This window comes from Dermacentor albipictus, chromosome 10, assembly GCF_038994185.2.
Source record: "Dermacentor albipictus isolate Rhodes 1998 colony chromosome 10, USDA_Dalb.pri_finalv2, whole genome shotgun sequence".
NCBI classification, from domain to species: domain Eukaryota; kingdom Metazoa; phylum Arthropoda; class Arachnida; order Ixodida; family Ixodidae; genus Dermacentor; species Dermacentor albipictus.
The window spans coordinates 60,891,103-60,912,319 of NC_091830.1; the positions used below are offsets into that span (position 1 = coordinate 60,891,103).

The 21,217-nt window shown below is 44.7% G+C and overlaps 1 protein-coding gene across 1 annotated transcript in view; it reads right to left on the reverse strand.

Moving 5' to 3' along the window:
* The window catches only part of LOC135912110 (anoctamin-4-like), a 65,662-nt gene that overhangs the window by 43,930 nt on the left and 515 nt on the right, over positions 1–21,217 (reverse strand). The window contains exons 2-11 of the mRNA XM_065444494.2: positions 19,632–19,685; positions 19,328–19,413; positions 15,965–16,222; positions 14,090–14,188; positions 11,025–11,102; positions 8,172–8,329; positions 6,789–6,895; positions 5,280–5,335; positions 2,853–2,909; positions 1,665–1,729 (exon numbers count right to left, since the gene is read on the reverse strand). Coding sequence (XP_065300566.1) covers positions 1,665–1,729; positions 2,853–2,909; positions 5,280–5,335; positions 6,789–6,895; positions 8,172–8,329; positions 11,025–11,102; positions 14,090–14,188; positions 15,965–16,222; positions 19,328–19,413; positions 19,632–19,685 — 1,018 coding nt within the window. The remainder of the gene's footprint in view (positions 1–1,664; positions 1,730–2,852; positions 2,910–5,279; positions 5,336–6,788; positions 6,896–8,171; positions 8,330–11,024; positions 11,103–14,089; positions 14,189–15,964; positions 16,223–19,327; positions 19,414–19,631; positions 19,686–21,217) is intronic.

Sequence of the window (21,217 nt, forward strand, 5' to 3'; positions counted from 1 at the left end):
CAGTTGTTTCGCAGCTGCTGGGGACTGCGGGCCGGGGTTTGATTGTTGTATTCATATTGGAGGTTGTGGCCAAGTACTGCACCAGGGTGGCCAATCCTGCTCGGGTGAGGGACTGCATTACCGGTTCTGGTCACCGGGATCAGGCCGCACTCCAGGGCTGTTGATGCAAATATATTACCACGCGAATGTTTTTTAAACTGGTGGAAAACTGCGCGGCGCCGGGATTCGAACCATGGTCCTCTTGCATGCGAGACGGATGTTCTACCTCTGCGCCACCACTGCACCGCAACATATATATAGGTGATTGCAAATACCGCAGCATATGAACATGACAAGGTATAAAGCATCAGTTAAACATATCAAGAGGTAATGAAGCCGAAAACCAAACAACAATAAGACACTACTTTAGACTAGCACACGTGCTGTGAAGATACTGAAACTCGCATTCTAACAGAGACAATGATGCGTGGCTAACACAAGTCTCTCCTAAACTTTTGATCTGAAATCCGTCGATTATTTCCTGTGTGGTTTGGCATTTGTGTCTTGAAAGAATTTTTGTGTCTTCAAACAAAGGTTTACAACCACACTTGAAACAATGCGACGCTAGATGTGAAGTGTTAGCGTTGTGAAGTTATTGTTTGTGTTTTTTCAGTCTAATATTAATACACCTACCGCTCTGTCGAATGTAAGTTTTCTAGCACTTAAGTGGAATCTGATAAACTACCAATGTTACAAGGCCCAAAAGGGGACACATATCTAACGCCGCAATAATTTTTTTTCCTTTTTTTTGCCACCCTGTTTAAGTTTCCTATTTATCATAAGGCACATGATAGACAATTTGCGGGGGCCCGAGAAAACTGTATTGACGTCATATCTATTGGTCACGTTCCGTAAACCATGTCGACTTTGTTCATAGTTGGTTTTTGATGTGTACGTGGCTTTGTTGTTGAAAAACATGGTTGAGGGAGCTGCAATACAGACACGGAAGCGCGCACTGATGTCATTTCTATATATTTCGTGAACATTCCGAGCTCAGAAAAAAAAAACAGTCGCGAAAATTCTGAACACATGGAATCAACTTCATTTGTGTGCTTATGAGTGGGCTTTACAACTTCTCAAATGTAATTGATGCCCTGAAATGAATACTGAAAATTTTGCATAATCAAACGAACTTATCACGCTTCAATGAGCAACTCAAGACGGATACGAAAGATACGGCGTTGAGCTCACTTGTTCAAGGTGTACCACTCTATATCTAATGTTTGGTTCTAACTACGTGATGAGTACACAGAATAGGCAACACAGCATGAAGGAGCTTCATGGTTAAACCAAGGAATGCTCGGCTGCTCATTTAAGCATGACGCCCAAGGGAGTCTCATCACTACGTTCCCGAAAAAGAAAGGCTTAATATTCTGTCGCGGCAGGGCACGAGGCTATACTTGCACAGTGGTTCCCCATTTATGATGTAATTTCGTGAGTGGAGAGGTGACAGTGTAAAGGCGGTGCAGCGAATGTAGAGTGTCAAAACACGAAAACCGCACATCCGTAGTGAATGAAGATTCACTCTGATGCCTGTAAAAATTGGAGGTGAGCGTATTCCAGAGCATCGGATGACCAATGCTGAAGCGTCATGCAAAGCCCAAAATCGGCAGAAAATGCCAAACCTGATGAGTCCCAGCGGCTGTTGTTTGTACCATGCTGCCGCGCGGGCCCATTCACTGTAAAGCAGCTGTATTTCAAAGGGAGAAAATATACGTTAAATTTATTGCACAGAAGCAGACCTAAAAACGAATATTTTTTTTTTTTCGGGATGAAAGCACCAACTCGGGAGGAAAATGTACTACCTGATGGATTACGATAATAACTTAGTGTGCAACAGTAAAATGACACACCAGAGCGACTAGACATTGTCACTTTGTGGAATGAAGGGGGAAAAGTCAAACGTGGCCTCAATAGTGAGCTGAGAATTTAGCGGTTTATTAGGCGCACTTGTGCCCAGAAATACAAGCTTTCGCTCAAATCACAACGACAGCTGTGGGCACATTCATCGATCCTTACCCATCGTGGTTGCTTAGTGGCTATGGTGTTGGGCTGCTAAGCACGAGGTCGCGGGATCGAAACCCGGCCACGGTGGCTACATTTCGATGGGGCCGAAATGCCAAAACACCCGTGTGCTTAGATTACGGCACACGTTAAAGAATCCCAGGTGGTCCAAATTATTCCGGAGTCCCCGCTACGGCGTGCCTCATAATCAGATGGTGGTTTTGCACGTAAAACCTCATCTTTTTTTTTTATTGATCGTCGAATCTCATGGGAAAAGGGCGTCCGTCATTTATACATTAATCTCTGTACATTCCAGAGTGACCCTGGTGATTCCGTACACCAGAGAATGTCTAAAACTCTTGGCGATGTCTGTACAGTTTGATAAGAATCCTTGCTGCAGATTTGGCAACGACTTTCAAATAAATTTATGGTACTGTAGGCTCGTTTTTCTCCGAGTGACAAGTTGATAACGGCGCTATTTCGATAAAAACGAACACCGACAAGAAGCAAAAACAACGCGCGATAATACAGTACATCCTAATAGCGGAGAGACAGAGGAGCCAAATACGCAAAATAGCCGCGAAAGTTTGTGACGGCTGAGACTGACGTCATCTATATGTCATGTCTTCGAAGAATCAGGAATTCAGCAAGAAAAGATCTGACTTTTAATTTGGGCTGAATTGCCTGTCAGATTATACTGCTGTATACACCCTCAAGAAAGAAAGCTCGTAAATAGCAATTCCTAGTGCCAAGCTTGATTCTGTGCTTCGTTGAATTGTCTATTACTGTAGCAAGTTGAGCGAACTTACCCTCCTCTCGGTGGGAACTTCTCTGAGAGGATCGAATGTTCCTGTCCCGATGGGACCCTGTGCATTTAATTCATCGTTAGACTTTGCGGCAAATTGGCAGGGCTATCACAGTAGGGGGCACATTAAGATGACTAAACATGCTGTATAACTGCAAACATTTGCGTAAGCAAAGAGAGAAGTTCAACGTACAAATAAATAAGGACGTTCTAAAGCTTTCAAAAATTCTTGCAAAGGCAATGAGCGGATGTTTTCAGGTGTTCGACTCCATATTTATATATGGTCCGGGGAAAAACAGTCTACCTAGAATAAGTCAATCAGAGGATGAAAGAAAAGTATGCTTAGTTGCTGACTATCAGAGGCGTGGCCAGGGAGTGCACACCGGGAAAGTCAATCCAATTAAATCCTGCTTCTGAAACACGCCTGCCGTGGTAGCTTAGTAGCTGTTTAGATCCTATTATCGAACAGCGGCAAGTATGGACAAATTCAGATATTTTTTTATTGTTCGAGACAGTCTGTTATGCCTTTCTTCTTTTCACTTTTAAAGCGCTACTCAATCGGCTTTCAGCAAAGAGGGCCGAGCTGCTTAAACATTGCCTCAGTATTGAACTAAAATGAAAACTAAATTTCTTGAAATGACTGAGAATGAAAGTAAATTAAACGTAAAGTGAAGCATGTTCACGGGCCTACCAAGCAGTAGCACCGTCTTGTGAATTTCTTGTAAGCCTCAATAACCGCTGCGGTCATGAAAGGATGCGGGCGTGGGTCGAATTAACCGAAGCGGCATGCTAAGCGACACTTTATTCCATAGCAACGTATGGTTTCTTGCCGGGACTTTACAGTGCGTTCGAACAAAGCGAAAAGTCTAACTGCCGACGTGTAATTAACGAGAGTCGACGGTTTGTGTAATTCTTTAATGCTGTAAACAAAAGTGGTTACCAAAGTTAGACTGCAGTAACTCAAATCTGTCATGGATAAAGAGTAATAAATAAGAAGCTCCACACTTTGCTGAATAACGTAGTTTATAAAGTACATTGGGGACTCTAGAACATCACCCCCTCACCTTCCTAAAATTTATGTACGCCAGGATATCTGGCATGTAAAGACGTGACACACACCTGCTGCCACTCCCCTTCGCAATCAAGTGCACGCCCTCCCCCCTCTCCTCCCCAGAAAAAAAGTCCTCGCTACACCAATGGTGCCTATATCTGTTGTACGATAATTTAGGTATTTTTTAAGTAAGTTGTTGCGGAACGCGCGGTATTGAGTTGAAAAGAGAGAGTGAAGTTTCACTAACTCGATGCTGCATCATTCAGAAGGAGCAGCGCAATCCAAAGATCCTCAATGAGAAGATGGTGAAAAAGCAGGGGTGGTAGTAATGCAACAAAGTACTTTCAGAACACTGTTAATGTCGCATGTCCAGAAGAAGAAAAGTAATTTCAAGATGCAGCAGCGTTTTCTGGGACCACTGATTTCGGGGGCCATGTTCTCGACCACTAACTTCCATTCTCGCGTAACGTAATGTCCTGTAACACGACTCACTGCTGGAATGGCGGCAACGCAACTCCGCGGGAACTAGTCGCTGCGAATATCACCCGCTTAGAGTCACAATTCCTGCACTCCAGTTCTTATACGAAAGAAGAAGAGAGAGGTTTGCAAGGGAAAATGCAGCCTCACGTTTCACCGACTTCACATGCCTCTCCTACCCAACATTGGCAGTACTAAAACAATATGAGCTAGCACGGTCGAAGCTGGATATTAAATATGTCGTGACATGCAGATTAGTGATATAATAATAAATGTGACAGGAAGAGGTAATAAACATACTAATTGTGTATTTTATGACTGTTAGAGATATTTCGTTCATTCTCTGTATATCTTACCCCTTATGTAACCCCCCCCCCCCTTTAGGTCCTAAAAGGTGATACAATAAAAATGAAAAATGAAAATGAAAAGAAAAACCAAATTACGTAGCGTAGCTTTCTTGCCGCGCATATTATTATCACAACACTTTCGCATTTCACAGTCATGCCTGTAACATTAAATGTTAATGTCACAAAAGGAACGAAAGCGTAACAGAAGTGTAGCTTAATTCCAAAAAGTTACTCATGTAGGGCTAGATGAACATTCTACTTAGAAGAGTAGTGGTTTTGGCTAATTGGTGTTCCATAACGTTGAGTGGTGCAGTGCGAAGCAGGAGAGAGGAACACAGAAGCACTCCTCCTCATCTTTCGTGTGTCCCTCTGTCCTGCTTCGCGCTGAACCACCTAGTAATATCAAAACACTACATTGTGTGCCATACTATCGAGATACACTACATTTCGTACACGTATTTATAAACAAAAGGTGAGAGTAACACAGAGCACAAAGAATAACCCGCAAATGTACAGAGCCTATGCATGTTCACGTTCTAAGATGTCCTCCTCTTACGTCATGCAAAGGGTAGGCTTCCAAGTAGACCTCGTCGTTGAGTAGCTTGTGTATGCCTGTGGCCATAAAACAAAAACACAAAACATTCGGCTTAAACACTGGTTAATTTCTGCAATTAAAGTTCCAGTACGAAACTGGTTACGAGAAAGAAAAAATACACTCGCCTAAAAACGTTGTCTACTGAAGCTGTAAGGTACCGTTCCCCTCCTAACACTGTTGTCGTTGGCAGACAAATAATAAAATAAAAAGTCTTTGCTTTACGATTACTGACAAAAGGCTTGGTGCCGGTGTCCGTTACGATTTATATAAGCGCACAATTTCACGACTCCACATTTTCATGAAGCACATAGCAGGTGCTTCATTTTCGTCTTCGTTTCAAGCTTGCATTTCTTTAAACCTTCAAATGTTAGAGCGTTTGTAAATCTGCAGTGATTAGTGTCTTGTCAAAAGGACTCGCGGCAAACAAAATGTACCACAACTGCAAAGTTAGAACACCGTGCACTACGTAATATGAGCAAAATAGCGGCGATACCGTACAGCAGTCGATTGTTTCGAGTTTCTCACTTCTAAGCATGTCTGCCACCTTTCATGTGTCGTTTTAGCTTATGTTTGTCCAAACAACAAGGTCATTCTTCAAAAGTCTTCGCAAATTTCAGTCGCTAGCCATTTACAGTGTTTTGCATTTAAGTATGCGTCCATGTTTTTCTGTATATTTATATCCACAGAGGACTGCAATAAGAAAAACTGACGTCACTCTCCGTGAAACCTCCTGGGGGGTGTCTCCCACTTATGGTAGCAACTGATCCTCCGTAAGCAAAAACCGCCAAGCCAGAAGTGACACCTGACTTGCATCACACTTTTCGCAATGCATCTGGGATTTTTCGGCCTTCTCTTAAGTTTCTTTAGGTAAACTATCCGACAAAACCTGCTAGTGAAAATTTTGGCGCTAGTGTCTAGGAAACTGGAAGCATTGCCGCTCAGTCAGAATGGGAACGATGGTCAACTCGTGGATTTGCCTAAACATTGTCTTTCTGGCTTCAAAGTAATCTACAAATTAACAGATTTCGAACAAAATTTATCGAAATTTCAACATTATGTTGTGTTATAGATGCAGCAATGTGTATTTGGATTGGCACATGCAATGGCTAATGACATGGGCAAAGGTATGGCTATGGATTATGCATGCGAGCTGAGTCTTATTGTTTCCTACGTTCATAAAAATATGATCGCTTTGCACTTTAAGACAATGCAGCCAGATACATCGTAGCAAATATAGTCACAAGGACGTCGTCATGAAGCAACAAGCATCAAGACACCTCCAAACACTGACCATCCTTGCAATGATAGTTTAACGATAGCACCTCCAGAGTGAGGTTAATAGGATACTCCATGGTTTAGTTTTTCCGCTTTGATTATGTATGCTTGCCGAAACAGCGCGTAGGGTCTTCTCAATCCACCTGCAATCAACCGGAAGCTTGCATGCGTGGCTTTATGGGAAGTTTTTATAACCTCTTTGACTTTCTTTGTCTTCGTATGCAGCCCTCATGAGCACCTCCCACGCTATCCGGCTTCGAATGGCTTGTGAGAAGAAGGTCTCCTTGTATTGCATCAGGTACCTGCGTAGACGTGGGGCCAAGAGTGATCGGTTCTGCCACTAATATATTGGAGCTATACTAAACTGTTTAAAGGGACACTCAGTATATACGCTAAATTCATTTATACTGGTATAGCACACTTCGGTCATTTTTTTCGCAATATGTTGTTCATTAAAAAAATTGAGGTGGAAAATGTTATTTTAAAATTTAGCGTCGGAACCACAGCGCTGGTAAATAGGTGCAATTTCATGACTTTCTTTTTTTTTTACTGTTGGGCTGTTGCCACTGAGTAAAAATTCTTTAAAGTTTCCATATTCAGCCTTCGCCTGTTTTAGCATACGATGCACTCCATCTATCCCGAAAGAATTAACTAGGAGCAAGGAGACACCGTCAAAGTAAATGACGTCACGGTCTGCTGACGCAGAAGCATTACAACGGCGTCGCCACCCGTCCATCATTTTCATTTTTTTTCTGGCTAACCAAGTCTCTTATAAAGGTAACCAACTTAGTGTTGCAGAGAAGTAACATACAAATGCAGCTCAAATAATTTTCCATTTGGTGTCGGTTTCTGAGTTGAGCATAAGTAAGCGGAAAGCGAACTGTACTGGGGGCGTAGGAGAGAAATCCTTCCCCGTATTCAAAAATGAACCTCGACTCGGCGTAACTCCGTCAGCTAAGCTGAGTGCAGCACCAAGTTTCTATGTCACTCCCAAAAGGGGATACTCAAGAACAATAATAAATCTGTTTAGACAGGTAAACTGTTGTGCCGAAACTTTGACTCGGCCAAAAAAAGGCAGGCGGTGCCAGTTCCAATTATGTCACGGTGCGCTGCGGCGGGAAAATCTGGGGGAGGGGGCGGGCTGCATCGGCACCCGTATTTCGTCGTTGCGCTTTTTATGGCTTGCCTACCTACTATTGCTGTCAAATGGTAATTTTGCTGTTACAGAAGCGCAATTTACGAATGCAGCTGCGCTCAATAAGGCTCTACATTTTCCATTTAATATTTCTGCGGCGCGAGGCTTCTTGAAGAGCATCGGTTCGCACTGTGGCTTTCAAGTAAGCTCTGAAATAACCGATAACGAAAACATACACTAGAAGTATTAGGTCGAAAAGCTTCATAGAATCTCCGTCACTGAAATCTCCAGCTGCAACAATGCACGGAATCTGTGCGACTAGCAGAATTATCCCTACGGTCTACAAGCCTTCTGGAACCCGGCGGCCTATCAACCATTGTGGGTGGAAGGAGGAGGAGCGCAGGCAACTTGCCGACAAGCATCTGTATGCCCTGGCTACTCACATGGGCTCTCGCTGGCACACAAACTCGGCGGTGAAGAACTGCTTCTCGTCCGGTATGAGTTTCTTGTCGTAGGGGAACGGTGTCCACAGCTTGGCCCACAGGACGTCCAGTTTGGTTGGCTTTGCTTCAACTTCCAGTTCTGTCGAGCATTCTTCGAGCTGCGAACATCGAAAGGCGTGTTAAGGGGCCGGGTTACGGGACACATACGGAGTCGTTTGAAGTCGATGATAGCGAGAAATGTTTTCAAGACTGCAAAGATTGCAGTCTTGTTCGGAGAAAATAATCTTAAACACTCCTCCAACCTAGAGAGTGCCTGCTATTATAAAGAAAGTTTATCCTTCGCAGCGTCTTTCCCACTAGAATCGTCATATTGAGGCAGGTGAAAACAATCGCAATAGGTAAGCGTTTTCTGCCGATAGCCACCGCGCAGTTTCAAAGAGACTACTCCTCCCATTATTCGAAATGACGGCGCAAAGTGACGACGAGGGAAACACTGAAGAAGGACAGGGGACGAGAGCTCCATCCACCCATCCATCCATTCGATCTATTCCTTCCGTTCCTTCGTCCGTCCGTTAATTTATTGATCAACTCAATGAGCAAATGAGCCGCAAATACTGGGTGCCCAGTATGCATTCCTCAGCTTCGAGTTGCAGAACAATACCGTGCGCTGCCCTAATGGCCGCCCCAGAAAGGTGTTGGTCCCAGATTGAAGTCTCAGATCAAGGCAATTTTTTACGCGCAAGCGTAAATGGCTATGTGCACCGAAAGCCGTCGCTGGGTAGTGTTAACCCGGGAAGAAAGCGGAGGAGGAAGGCACCTGGCCGAGGAGAAGGGAATAGTGCGCCAGGGGAAGTACGAAGGAGCGCGCGGCAAACCAACGCCGTCGAAAGTCTGGGTCGCGTGGAGCGAAGTGGGGAAGGAGAAAAGAGGCGAAGCTTACCAGAGGTGGAGGATACGCGAATCGTAGTAGTAGTAGAAAAACATTTATTCACAAAAGAGGAAAGAAATACGGGGAAAATATGTACAGTAAGTGGAGTCTTCATTTCAAAACTCCAGTGGCCTTGGCTGCTGCTCTCGCCTGGATTACCAGTCCGCGCTGGGCCTCTAGATCTGGGCTGGACACGGTGGCATTCCACTGCTCCTCCGGCTGTTGTGTTTGTATGTCTGGCGGTTTGGGGCCCGTACAGCCCCACGTGACGTGGTAGGCAGTGGGCTGTTCGTTACCCCAGGGGCATGCGTCTTTGTATTGTTCTGAGACGATGCTGTATTTGTGTAAGTTGGGGAACATCTTGGTCTGGAGCTGTCTCCAGTCCCGCGCTTCCTGTGCGTTTAGCCCTTTGTGTGGTGGGGGGCAAAGCTGTCGTTGTTTGCGCGGGTATTGTATTGAACTACTTGTAGTTCTCGGTTTGTCGCGTCCCCATATTGAACAGCGAAGGGCGCTGTGGTGACCTCCTCTTGCAGTTGCTGCGGGTTGTGCTCGCGCTATGGAGGTGCCGGGTTCCTCTCGTCATCGAGTTGCCGAGCGCCGAGCGAGAAGGACGAAGCAGCAATTCATGCGACGGCAGGCCAACCCTGATTCTACCGGCCTTGAAGTCGTTGCATAGCGCCGGGCACGAACTCAACAAGTGCTGGCGTGAGGAAGGGCGCCAACAGCAGCGAGCGAAGTGACCTTCGTGCTGTCTATCGCCTCAACGTAAACTGAGCAGCAAGAACACGGGACGCACAAAGGTATGAGCCATTTGCAGATCGCTTTTACGATACGGTGCGCGTGGCTGCGCTAAGTAAGCAGTTGTTACCAGAGTACAAACCCCCCCATTCCTCCCTTCCTCCCGCGCTTCCTTGCCGCTTTCCTCCCTCTTGCGCGATGCGTCTCACCGTCACACGCTTTCACTCGCACATGCAGCATACGGTGCGAGGGGATGATGCTATCACCCTTGGACTTTATACGGAACATCGCGGCGACCACGACGGCAGAAATGTGCCTGGAGTGTCCTTAGCATTGCTATTGCACCTATATAGGAATGGCAACCCTTACGCGTAACCCACATTCATGAAGTGAAACGTCACTGCAACTTTGTTTTCAACTGCGTAGCTTTCTTTACACCCACACACTCAAAGACATGTTTATTGCAGCGGAGTGGTACTCTCGGGAGGATATCATTTCGTTTTTCATTTCATTATTGCAATTTCCTCCATGTTGGGGACTTCTACAGAACCGATTTGCTCAGCACATTACCTCCGTGACCAGGCGGCACGCTGTGCTACCTGAGGACGCAGCCCGATCTCGGAGGTCGTGCTCAATATTTCATGTATGTGTTCCGTGAATGCTCGCAAATTGCGGCGAGCAATTTTGAAGCTTTCTGGATTTATTAGAAAGATTATACCTGTGCAAGCGTGCCATCGCTATATCTCCAGCTCAAGGTCATTTCTCACATGGACGTTGATGTTCGAGCTTAGTCTTGTCTTGGCTACCTCTGGCTTTCGTTCCCGTTATCCTGTGCATCTTACCTCGCAGTGCAGGAAACGACTGTTGACTGTGCTACATGTGTACACTTTGTTCCTAACGTCCTTGTAATATTTTCTCAAGTTCGTAAACCGTAGGGCAAGTTTTTTTCTTCATTCTTTAGTGTCGCAGGAGCTATGGCCTGCGCAATAATTGGCACATTTCATGTTCCTAACACGTGCGTTGCATGTATTAGCGGACTTGTCACATCCGTACTGTGGACAGATAACGATGCCAACATGGAGTGTAAAGAGTGCCGCTTCAAAAGCTATCATAACAAAAATAGGATTGCGCAGCTTGTTCCATAGTTGTATTTCGAAAACCTCTGTGATACTTGATGTTTTACTCACGTCTTTGAAGTCTGGCAGTGTCGGACTATCGCCTTCGCCAACTTTCAGTGTCGGAAAAGGCACCCTTCGGCCTCTCTTCTGCGAGAGCCAAGCAACAGAGTTAGCGAACACGTTTATTTCTCACATGTCAAAACTGCATAGTGGGATGTGGAAGGTGGCGCCACCTTGCCAAAAACTTAGCAGCAAATGGCGGCAAGCGACTTGCATATCTAAGATAAGCAAACAGAAACGCTACACATTGTGATACACTTGTCCATGCCTCCGCATTGTGCAAACCTTGGCACACATGGCGCCACATCAAAATTCAAATCAGACATGTATTGATGACGCTTGTCGTATGTGACGTGTGATATCACGCAGTTACATCACGGAAAAGCCACATGATATAAAACGTCTAAAACGGCTAAACGTCGAGGAAGACAAATAAAGACGCACAACATACAAACTCTGAAAATATTACATCGTCTTCTATGTGCCATTGTCTCACTCTATGACGCAGAAAACTGCAGCCGAAGGTTCCGCTTCTACTCCTTAATTTCAACCGGCCGCGCCAGTACAGACGAGTTTAGGTGTGCCCCAGGTGATATTCCTCTGTGCCGTTTTGTCAATCTGCGAGTAGTGACGTCGCAAGGAAGGTACCTTTTTTCCACGACAGGTGGCGCTACTCCGATTTTCCATTTTCCTCATTTTCTCTCTTGCAAAAGCTCTGCTCTCGCTACGAATGACGCATTCGTTGTTACAGAAGCCTAGCCTTTCCATCTCTTTCGATTTATTATTTACTTTTACCTCATTTTAAAGGCAAAAAGAAAAAAAAACAGGCCGAATAATCAAAGCAGCAGCGAACACTTGGGCCTGTTACTAAGCCTCTTGAACATTTCTGGAACTTGGATAGACGAAGAAAAAGGAAATAATGGACTCTCTCTCTCTCTCGCCTTCCGTTCTTAGTCACTCGCCTATCTGTACCAAAAGAAAGCTTTAAGACTTTACATAGAGCACACAGCACGAGACGTAAAATACGCACATTATTACTTGTTACTGTATTATTTCTGTATGTATATTAATCTACGTTACTGTATTACTGTATTATTATTACTTTATGCTCCGTGCTCCGTCGTTGCTTAGCTTTCTTTTTACTCTTTTTCTTGGCACGTCCTTTTCGCTAAACATTTACAGCTACCTTTTCACTTCAACGCGAAAAACGCACAAAAGAAGTGCCCTCGCTTAGGAAAAACTGACAAGCACCAGAAGTAGTGTTGTTGTTCTTCCATATCAGTCATACATTAAACGCTATATCACATGTCATTCTGCGACTTCCAGTCAACACTTCTGACGCTTTCACTGTCTTTTGACCGCTGCTTGTAGGCTAGCTCTTGTAGGCTAGACCACGGTTTATCTATTATCTGCGACCTGTGTCTGCAAGGTGCTTAAAACGGCAGACTTGTGGGCTGTAAGAATGGAGGTTACGCTAAGAAAAGTAGGTGTAGTATGGAAGTGAGGCCTAGGTTTGCAGTTTGCAAGCTTAGGCCTTACATTTGAAATACGCGTCGTGCGAACCATAGAACCGCAAAGAAGACAAAGAGCGTAAGCTCGCAACTAAATCCTCAAAAAGAGCAAACGTTTTTTGTTGAACTGCAGCTTATGCGTGCGCTCCTGCCTAATGTATGGTAATGTTTTTGTTGTTGTGGTTGCTCCTTTGGATATTTTGCACTTTCTTGTCATATCTGGCATTAGGCCACGAACAGTCATGTGCGAAGTGATCTCACCACTTCAATACCTTATCAACCGCCTTCAGGAGTATTAAATAGTCAGGGATTTGTATATGAAAAAAAAGACAATTCAAATGTACGTTCTCATAAAGAAATACGGCTGTGTACCCCTTCAAGGAATCCAGAGGAAGTCGTGATGTCATGACATAACGCGAGTGGCAGCCGAACGCTACTTGCAGCTCTTCAACGTCCCATACTTCACGCTGCGTATACTAATTATTAACCTAACAGAACTTGCTCGACACTCGCCTTCATTTATTACTACTGATTTACTTATTGACCCGACTGCCTTACTGACCTGAATTTAATTATTAACCTGAACATACAGGCAATCTTCCTCTTATGCGGATGATAAACTATAGTTACAAGTGACAGGTGCATCTATACCTTAACTAGCAAATTGACCACTGATGTCGGGAATATTCACGACTGCTCCGACGTTATTGCTTTAATAATTAACGCAAATAAAGCACAGTTTTACAGTTCGTTGTTTTCCACTCGAGTCAGAACTCTCGTTCATCTACTCCTGTCACTAATACAAAAATGGCCACAGCAGCCTTAGTACTCATTAGAGCATATTTATGGGACTTGTTCTTGATGTCCACATAAAATATTCCCTTCCCAATTCTCATATAGAACGGCGGATAGTTCTCGGTATCAGAATAATAAACACAGCACGACCGTATTTCAATTTGCCTACCTCTTTCTATTTTCCTATTTTTTTCGTGCATGTGTTTGCAATAAACTTCAGTTATGAGTTAGCGCTCGTCCGCGTATTTTGTCGGCTTGCATTTTTCAGTGTGCGTTTGGGCAGTTTCGTTTATCCACCATAATTAAAGCCTAGCATTCGTAGTTCTACGAGTAAGGAGACCTAAGTACATTTAACTCAACCCAACGAAGTACGTACGTCTTTCAAGCCGTAATACCGCTTTTGAAGCTTGGCACTCAGGTAGTGACCTAAAACGTGAAGCAAAGATGAGTACCGTCCTTTATTTTCATTTATACTTTTTTTAGTAACTGCTGAGAGAAACGCTATCGAGAAAAGCTGACGAGGGCGCAGTTTCCAGACAGCAGTAAAGTCATTTTTTTTAGGTAATTGGTGCTTTACATATCGAAGAACTGTTATAAATAACTTGAGTTGGTGGTGCTCCTCACGGTTCGAGAAATGCTTTATTTTCAAGTATGTTGTGTTTAACGTTTGGCTTCCACGCAGACATGCTTTACGCGGCAGTTCTCTCGGCTAGCGTGGACGCACCTTTAGAGGCAGTGAGAGCATGAATCATCAACAGCCTTGCGTACCTTGATGGGCATGCGAAGGTGCAGCTTCTCCGCGTAAATTATAAGCACCTCCCATGGGGCGTGGATCTTGAGGAAGTTGGTCTTGCCGTTACGGGATGCCTGCATAGAGCGACGCAAGAACGAATCAATCACGCGCTTTCTAGTTCATTTTATTGCGTTAGCACTTATACGGACACTCCAAGCGAATTTTTGCCGTCATCGTCGCCGTCGCCGTCGCCGTGAGGTTTCTAATACAGTGTGTCCCACATAACTTGAGCCAAGAATTTAAAATGAAAGGTGCGTCGGAAGCGAATGGAACCGAACACACACTATTCGCAATAGCCTATAGCAACTCAGATAGTTTTTCGTTACCCCATAACTCGCTAATTAAGTTTAGTTACCCAACTATTTCATTATTGGCTGAGCACTCCAAGTACGATACGTAGATTTGTAGAGCACTTTCCGAAACCACCGATCCAATCGTTTCCTTTACGATACGTCTCACGTAGTCCTTTTTTCCGGGTTTCAAAGAAAGCCCGCGAAATATGAAAAAAAGCCACATGACGGAGCGCTTGCGCAGCGAAATCGTGCTGCTCTCAAGCGTGATTTTGGTGAAGAAGTAATACTTCTTAGGGGGGTAGTTGGTGCATGTTTCCAGAAGAGGGTTATAGCGCCGAAAAAACACAACACACAGTCGCTTGCTGTGTGTTGTATTTTTTCGGCGCTATAACCCTCTTCGGTGAACAAGGTCTGCTCCCGTCGGATGACGGCGAAAATGCATGCTGTTGGCCGAGTGCTGCCGATGAGATAAAGAACGCCCTGCCGCTCCTCGTCGCCAGTCACATTTTCAACGAGCTTAGGGTATCTAACGTACACGTAAATCTCAGTGAAGAGGAATTTTTTGGAGTGTGCTGATATCGGAATGAGGCCGCCGTGGTCGGCAAATCCTGTCGGTGACTCCTGCTTACGTGCGGAACGCCAAGGACACTGAGCTCTTACAATCTGCACGTCCAACTTTGCATGGTAGCTTTAGCCTAATTAAATTTTACGCTGGTCCCGTGCCTAAATTTTAAGTTGCACACACGGAACGCGCCTTTGTGTTCATGGATTCCATTTGAAGTCTAAAGAATTGAAACTTTAAACGTTATAGTTTTCTCACCTTGGCACTAGTTGCTTCCCTGACAGGTCATCATCGTAACGAATAGCCTCATTTATGTCCACTGAACGCCGATGACTGCTCCCAACAATCTCCAATTATGCATGTCGGTTTTCTAATTTCATTGCGCCAACTGGCATTTTGCCATCGTCGTATATTACTTTGCACGTTATCAAATTCCGCGATACCGCCGCATTTCATTGCAGTTTGTTTTCTACTCGGTAACAGAGTGGCTTCGTGGTCTCGGAGTGGCTGAAAACGCAAACATGGCGGAATTTGACAATGTCTGGTATATGTAGAAAGAATTGACGTTTATTACTGGCCCCAACTGTCCAGGCCTCCTCCTTCTTCAAGAATTTGCTGGATGATGTCGACCATAGATTTCCAGAGCTGCGGCTTAGCACCACTTCGGGGAGCAATGCACTATTCCAAGGAGTTTGGTTGAAGGGTTGCGGGTCTCTTGTTTATATATTGTGTTTGCATGTGATACATCTCTCGTCATTCTCAGAAAGTGTGTACGATGTTGGGATATGTTTTGCGCTTCGAGCACTTGGGTATAGCTTGCCGTCTATAGAAATAGTGCTTGTAGTTTTCTGTGAAGTGTGTACTGATTTTTTGCTATCCTTATGATCAGCGCCTCTGGACGATTGTGTTTCTCTTCGCTTCTCTTGACAGAAATTCGGTTGCTTTAAATGATTACCGATTATCAGCTCTAGTCTTTGGCGAAACAGAAAGCGTACCACGGCATCCTCGAGTTCCAGTTCCAGTCCTTCTTTGAGCAGGTTCTTTTCGAAGGTGACACGACGGTTTTCCAGCACGCGGTCATCGAGCTTCTCATAGGCGAGTACGAAATCGATGCGCCGCTTGCCGTCACGGAAGTATAGGGTGCTCAGTGCATCGTCGTGATTCGGCGCGCCCGTAGCTGCGACTTCGGCTGCGACTTTAGACGCCGACTTGGCGGAAGCTGGGGTGAAGGCACCGGTTTCTTGTGTCGAGCTCTGGAGAACAAGTTAGCATTGATTGTGATGCACGAGGAAATATCTATAACTCAACGTCACTTGACTTATTCACTGAAGAAGTGACTGCTCGGCTAGTTGGTTGATTGATAGTATCTGGTACAGCGTAGAGGCTATCGAGGGACACAAGAGGTGTTGGCAAAGGAAATATGAACCCTCTCTAAATGTTTATATGTTTATTTACACTTATTCGGACGATGATCATCATCAGCAACAGCAGCCCATTTTATGTCCACTGCAAGATGAAGGCCTCTCCCTGCGATCTCCAATTTCCCCGGTCCTGTGCCAACGGATTCCAACTAGCACCTGCAAATTTCTTAATTTCATCACCCCGCGTAGTCTTCTGCCGTGCTCAACTGCGCTTCTCTTCTCTTGGCACCCATTCTGTAACCCTAATGGTCCACCAGTTATCTAACCTACGCATCACATGACCTGCGCAGCTCCATTTCTTTCTCTTAGTGTCAATTAGCATCTCGGGTCTATCCCCGTTTGTTCTCTGATACACACCGCTCTCTTCCTCTTTCTTAAGATTACGCTTAACATCTTTCGTGCCGTGACTCTTTGCGTGGTTCTAAACTTGTTCTCGAGCTTCTTTGTCAGTCTCCAAGTTTCTGCCCCATATGTTAGCCCCGGTAGAATGCACGGATTGTACACCTTCCTTTTCAATGATAATGGTAAGCTTCGAGGGAGTAGCTGACAATGTCTGCCGTATGTGCTCCAACCATTGTTATTCATTAGTGAATTTCCTTCTCATGATGAGGGTTCCCTGTGACTATTGGCCTAGGTGAACGTACTCCTTACAGAGGCTGAATGACTATCGTGAACTCTTGTTCCCTTGCCCTGCTATTCATTATAACGTTTGTCTTCTGCATAATAATCTTCAACCCCACTCTTACACTGTCTCTGTTAATGTCCTCAATCATTTATTGTAACTCATGTCCAGTGTTACTCAATAGAACAATGTCATCAGTACACTGAAACTTTCTGAGATATTCGCCGTCAATCCTTACTCGTAAGCCTTCCAAGTTTAATAGCTTGAATACTTCTTACAAGCACGCAGTGAATAGCATCGGAGAGGTTCTGTCTCCTTGTCTGACCTCTTTCTTTGAAGGTATCTTCCAACGTTTCTTGTGGAGAATTAAAGTAGCTGTGGAATCTCTGTAGACATTTGCTAACATATTTACGTAAGCGTCCTGTACTCCTTGATTATGTTGTGCCTCTATGATTACTGGTATCTCTACTGAATCAAATGGCTTTTCATAATCAATGAAAGCTACATACAGATGTTGGTTGTACTCTGCAGACTTAGTGATTACCAAAGGGATGACATGGATGGGATCCATTCTAGAGCATCCCTTCCTGAAGCCTGCCTTGGTTGAATAAAGTCACGTGTTGCCCTAATTCTATTTGACATGATCTTGGTGAATATATTAAACAATACTGCAATTAAGCTAATGGGCCTATAATTTTTCAGTTCTCTAACCTCTCCCTTCTTGTGGTTTAGAATAATGTTGGCATTCTTCCAGTCCTCTGGAACCCTTGAAGTCCTGAGACATTTAGTATAAAAAGCCGCAAGCTTTTCATGCATGATATCTTAATTGAAATATGACGTTTTACGAGCCAACCCCACGACCTGATTAGAGGCACGTCGTAGTGGGGGATTCCGGATATTTAGACCACCTGGGGTTTTTTAACATGCAGGTATATCTAAGTACAAGGGTGTTTTCGCATTTCGCCCCGTCGAAATGCCGCCGCCATGGCCGGGTCACGATCCCGCGACCTCGTGTTTAGCAGACCAACACAATCGCTACTAAGCAACCACGGTGCGTCCAAGCATGATATCTCCTCCATCTATGATAATAGGCTGTTATTCCATCTTCTCCTGCCGCTTTTCTTCGTTTCATGTCTTGCAAGCCCCTTCTAACTTCGCCTCTGGTTATAGAATGATACTCCAATTTCTTCATTACCACTTCGTATGGAGGTATCGTGGCTGCTCTGGGTATTCTACAGGGCAGTATAGAATTATTCCGCTGCTTTTACTCTATCTTCGAAATTGCTGATGATATTACCCTGCTTATCTTTCAGTGCATACTTCTTGGCTTGTGCTACGCCAAGTTTTCTACTCACTTATTTCATGCTGCGTCCGTATTTTACTGCTTCCGCAGTCTTTCTTACGTTATAATTTCGAATATCCTTTCCTTTCTTCTTCTTGGTGAGTTTTGCGAATTCCGCGAATTCTGTCTGATCGCTTGAATCGGACACTTCATTTCTTTGTGTGTCTTTATTTGGTCCTTTGTTACTTGGGAGAGCTTGCCAGCTGTTTGCCTTGGTGCCTTGTCTCCTACTTCAATTGCTGCCTCTAAAGCCAGCATAGTAACGGTTTCATTCACTGCCTATTATGTCGTCTTCATCATAAGGCTGCACAATTGTTTGCAAATAATAGCCTGAATTTGTATGCTTTTATCGTTAGTGCCACTAGGTTGTCCTGTTTCTTCTAGATCAATTTTACTCTTCCTCTCTTCAAATGCAGGTGAATCCTAGACCTCCCTAAACTATGGTCACTGCACTTTACCGTACCTAACACTTCTACCGACCCTACCTTACCCTTAACCCTGGCTACATAACAAATTCAAACAACCAGCCTTAGCTGAAAGAAGTACGATGAGATTTCTCGCAAATATGGCAACTCGTATTTAAAAAGCCCTGTACACAGATCCAGTATTTTTGTATACCGACGAATATATGTCACCTGACATGGTCCTGCTACTATGCTTATATCGAATTAGATTGTCGACAATGGCCGTTCGTTCTGCAGGCCTGAACGTGACAAAAATCAGTCAGTCAGTCAATCAGTGAATCAGGCGGTGAATCATTGACCAATCCATCAAGTCCTCGCCGCATATTTTAACGCACAGCTGGCCAGATGCATTATCTTGCATGAGAAAATGAGTGGCAGTAGGAAACGATCTCGACTTTTCCCATCGGAACTTTCGGAACTGCTCTGTGCTTGTTGGCAGTCAGCCTGATTATAGGGTTTCGTCCTTACCTGGCTGTGCTTGGGCAAAGTGCGGTGACTAAGAAACTCACCTGCCCTGCATTTCTCGCGGGGTTATCAGCCACGCTGGGAGCAAGGTCTGAGGCAGACGTGCCAGCGTGGTTATTCGTCTGCTTGACTGGAAAGAAAGAGGCGCGCTATATCACACCGATTGTTTCGTACAATCGCAAGGATACAAGCGGTTTAATCAATGAAAGTAAAGCGCAGGAAGTTCTCAGCAGCACATTCCAATGCTCTCCAGTTATGTGTATAGTAATTTGTAGTAGTTTAGGCTCCAGTGTAACGAGTGCTCTCAAATACGAAAATGCATTTTAAAGCGAAGTTGCCTATGCTTACCTCCCCGGTGTTTGGCCTCTCGTCCTGGTCGTCGCCTGTCTTGCCGTGTAGGAGCTGTCGCTCAACAAACAAAAATAAAAATTACGCATCCGATGGTGAACTTCGAACCCCTTCAACAGCGCAGCAACCTGACGCGTTACGTGTTTCATTAACCACTTTTCTTTCTTAACATTATTGCGCGCATATTTGCAACTAAAACACGCAGGTCGCAGGGATAAGAAAATTATGCACACATAACGCACATCTTACCCGTCGTGGTTGCTCAGTGGCTATGGTGTTGGGCTGCTGGGCATGAGGTCGCGGGATCGAATCCCGGCCACGGCGGCCGCATTTCGATGGGGGCGAAATGCGAAAACACCCGTGTGCTTAGATTTAGGTGCACGTTAAAGAACCCCAGGTGGTCAAAATTTCCGGAGTCCTCCACTACGGCGTGCCTCATAATCAGAAAGTGGTTTTGGCACGTAAAACCCCAAATATTATTATAACGCACATCTTGTAACCTATGTGAAGTGGAGCTTTCGTAAAGTGGTTCACAAAATGTCATAAAACCGTTCATTTTCTGTAACACACGTTGCGTAGTGGCTGCGTGCCTGCTTGGCAAATCTTTGCGTGGTGAATGATATTAATTATGCAATTACAACGTGTCCCCTAACTTCATTATTATTGATGAATTAGCATATTTCGGTTATTGCCCAAATGCTGGCGTTCGCCACCGCGACCGCGCATATTCAGGAAGAATATATATATATATATACACGCCCATTATTTGCATATACTTAAGACAGGCACGTATTTTTTTCCCTCAGTGCACCGTGTAACCAAGAAGTTGATCACTGGATGTATGACGTAAAATTACTCCAATCTCCTGACGTCATATTTACGCAAAAGCCGACGGAAGCACCGAGCGGTGACCTGCAGCCTTGTTAGAACAGGCCACTGAAATGCTCTACTCGTTTACAGGTCGCTTTTGTTCGTTTTAAAGCGAATAGCATCGCTTCAATTGACCACTTTTTCTTGTCTAATTGGCTGACCAGAGGCGAGGAGCATGCAGAAGGGGAGAGGGTTGAAGTGGGGACGGGCTAGCGCAGGATGAGGAATAACCGGATGAGGAAAGGTGGCGCCAGCGTACGCGATCGGCCGCATCTTTTTGCTGAGCTTTTTTTTTATTTATTTCGGAATGGAGTAGTCCCTGGCTACTCCGAGAACAAATAAATTCAGTTTTATTCGGCATATTAATGCTCCTTTATTGCGTGCACATCCCTTTGACATTGTGTGCTTTGACGGTTCTCTGACGTCGAGTGACGGGCAGGTAAAGTGGGCGCAGCCCGAAAACGTTTGACCCTTTGCGGAGGGCTAATGGTGAAAAAAGGCATAGAATTGCAAATAAATATTTTTCTTTTGTTCGATCTAATCATTGCATAATCAGTGTATACGACATATCATACGAGCAGCTTTGACCGATTTCCTGATGTCGCGTGACAGACAAGCGAAGTGGAAGTGGCCCTAGAAGCTTTTGACCTATCGTGGAGGGCTGACTGCAGAAATGGAACAGAAAGGTTTGGAACAGCCTTACGTCGTAGCGCGCC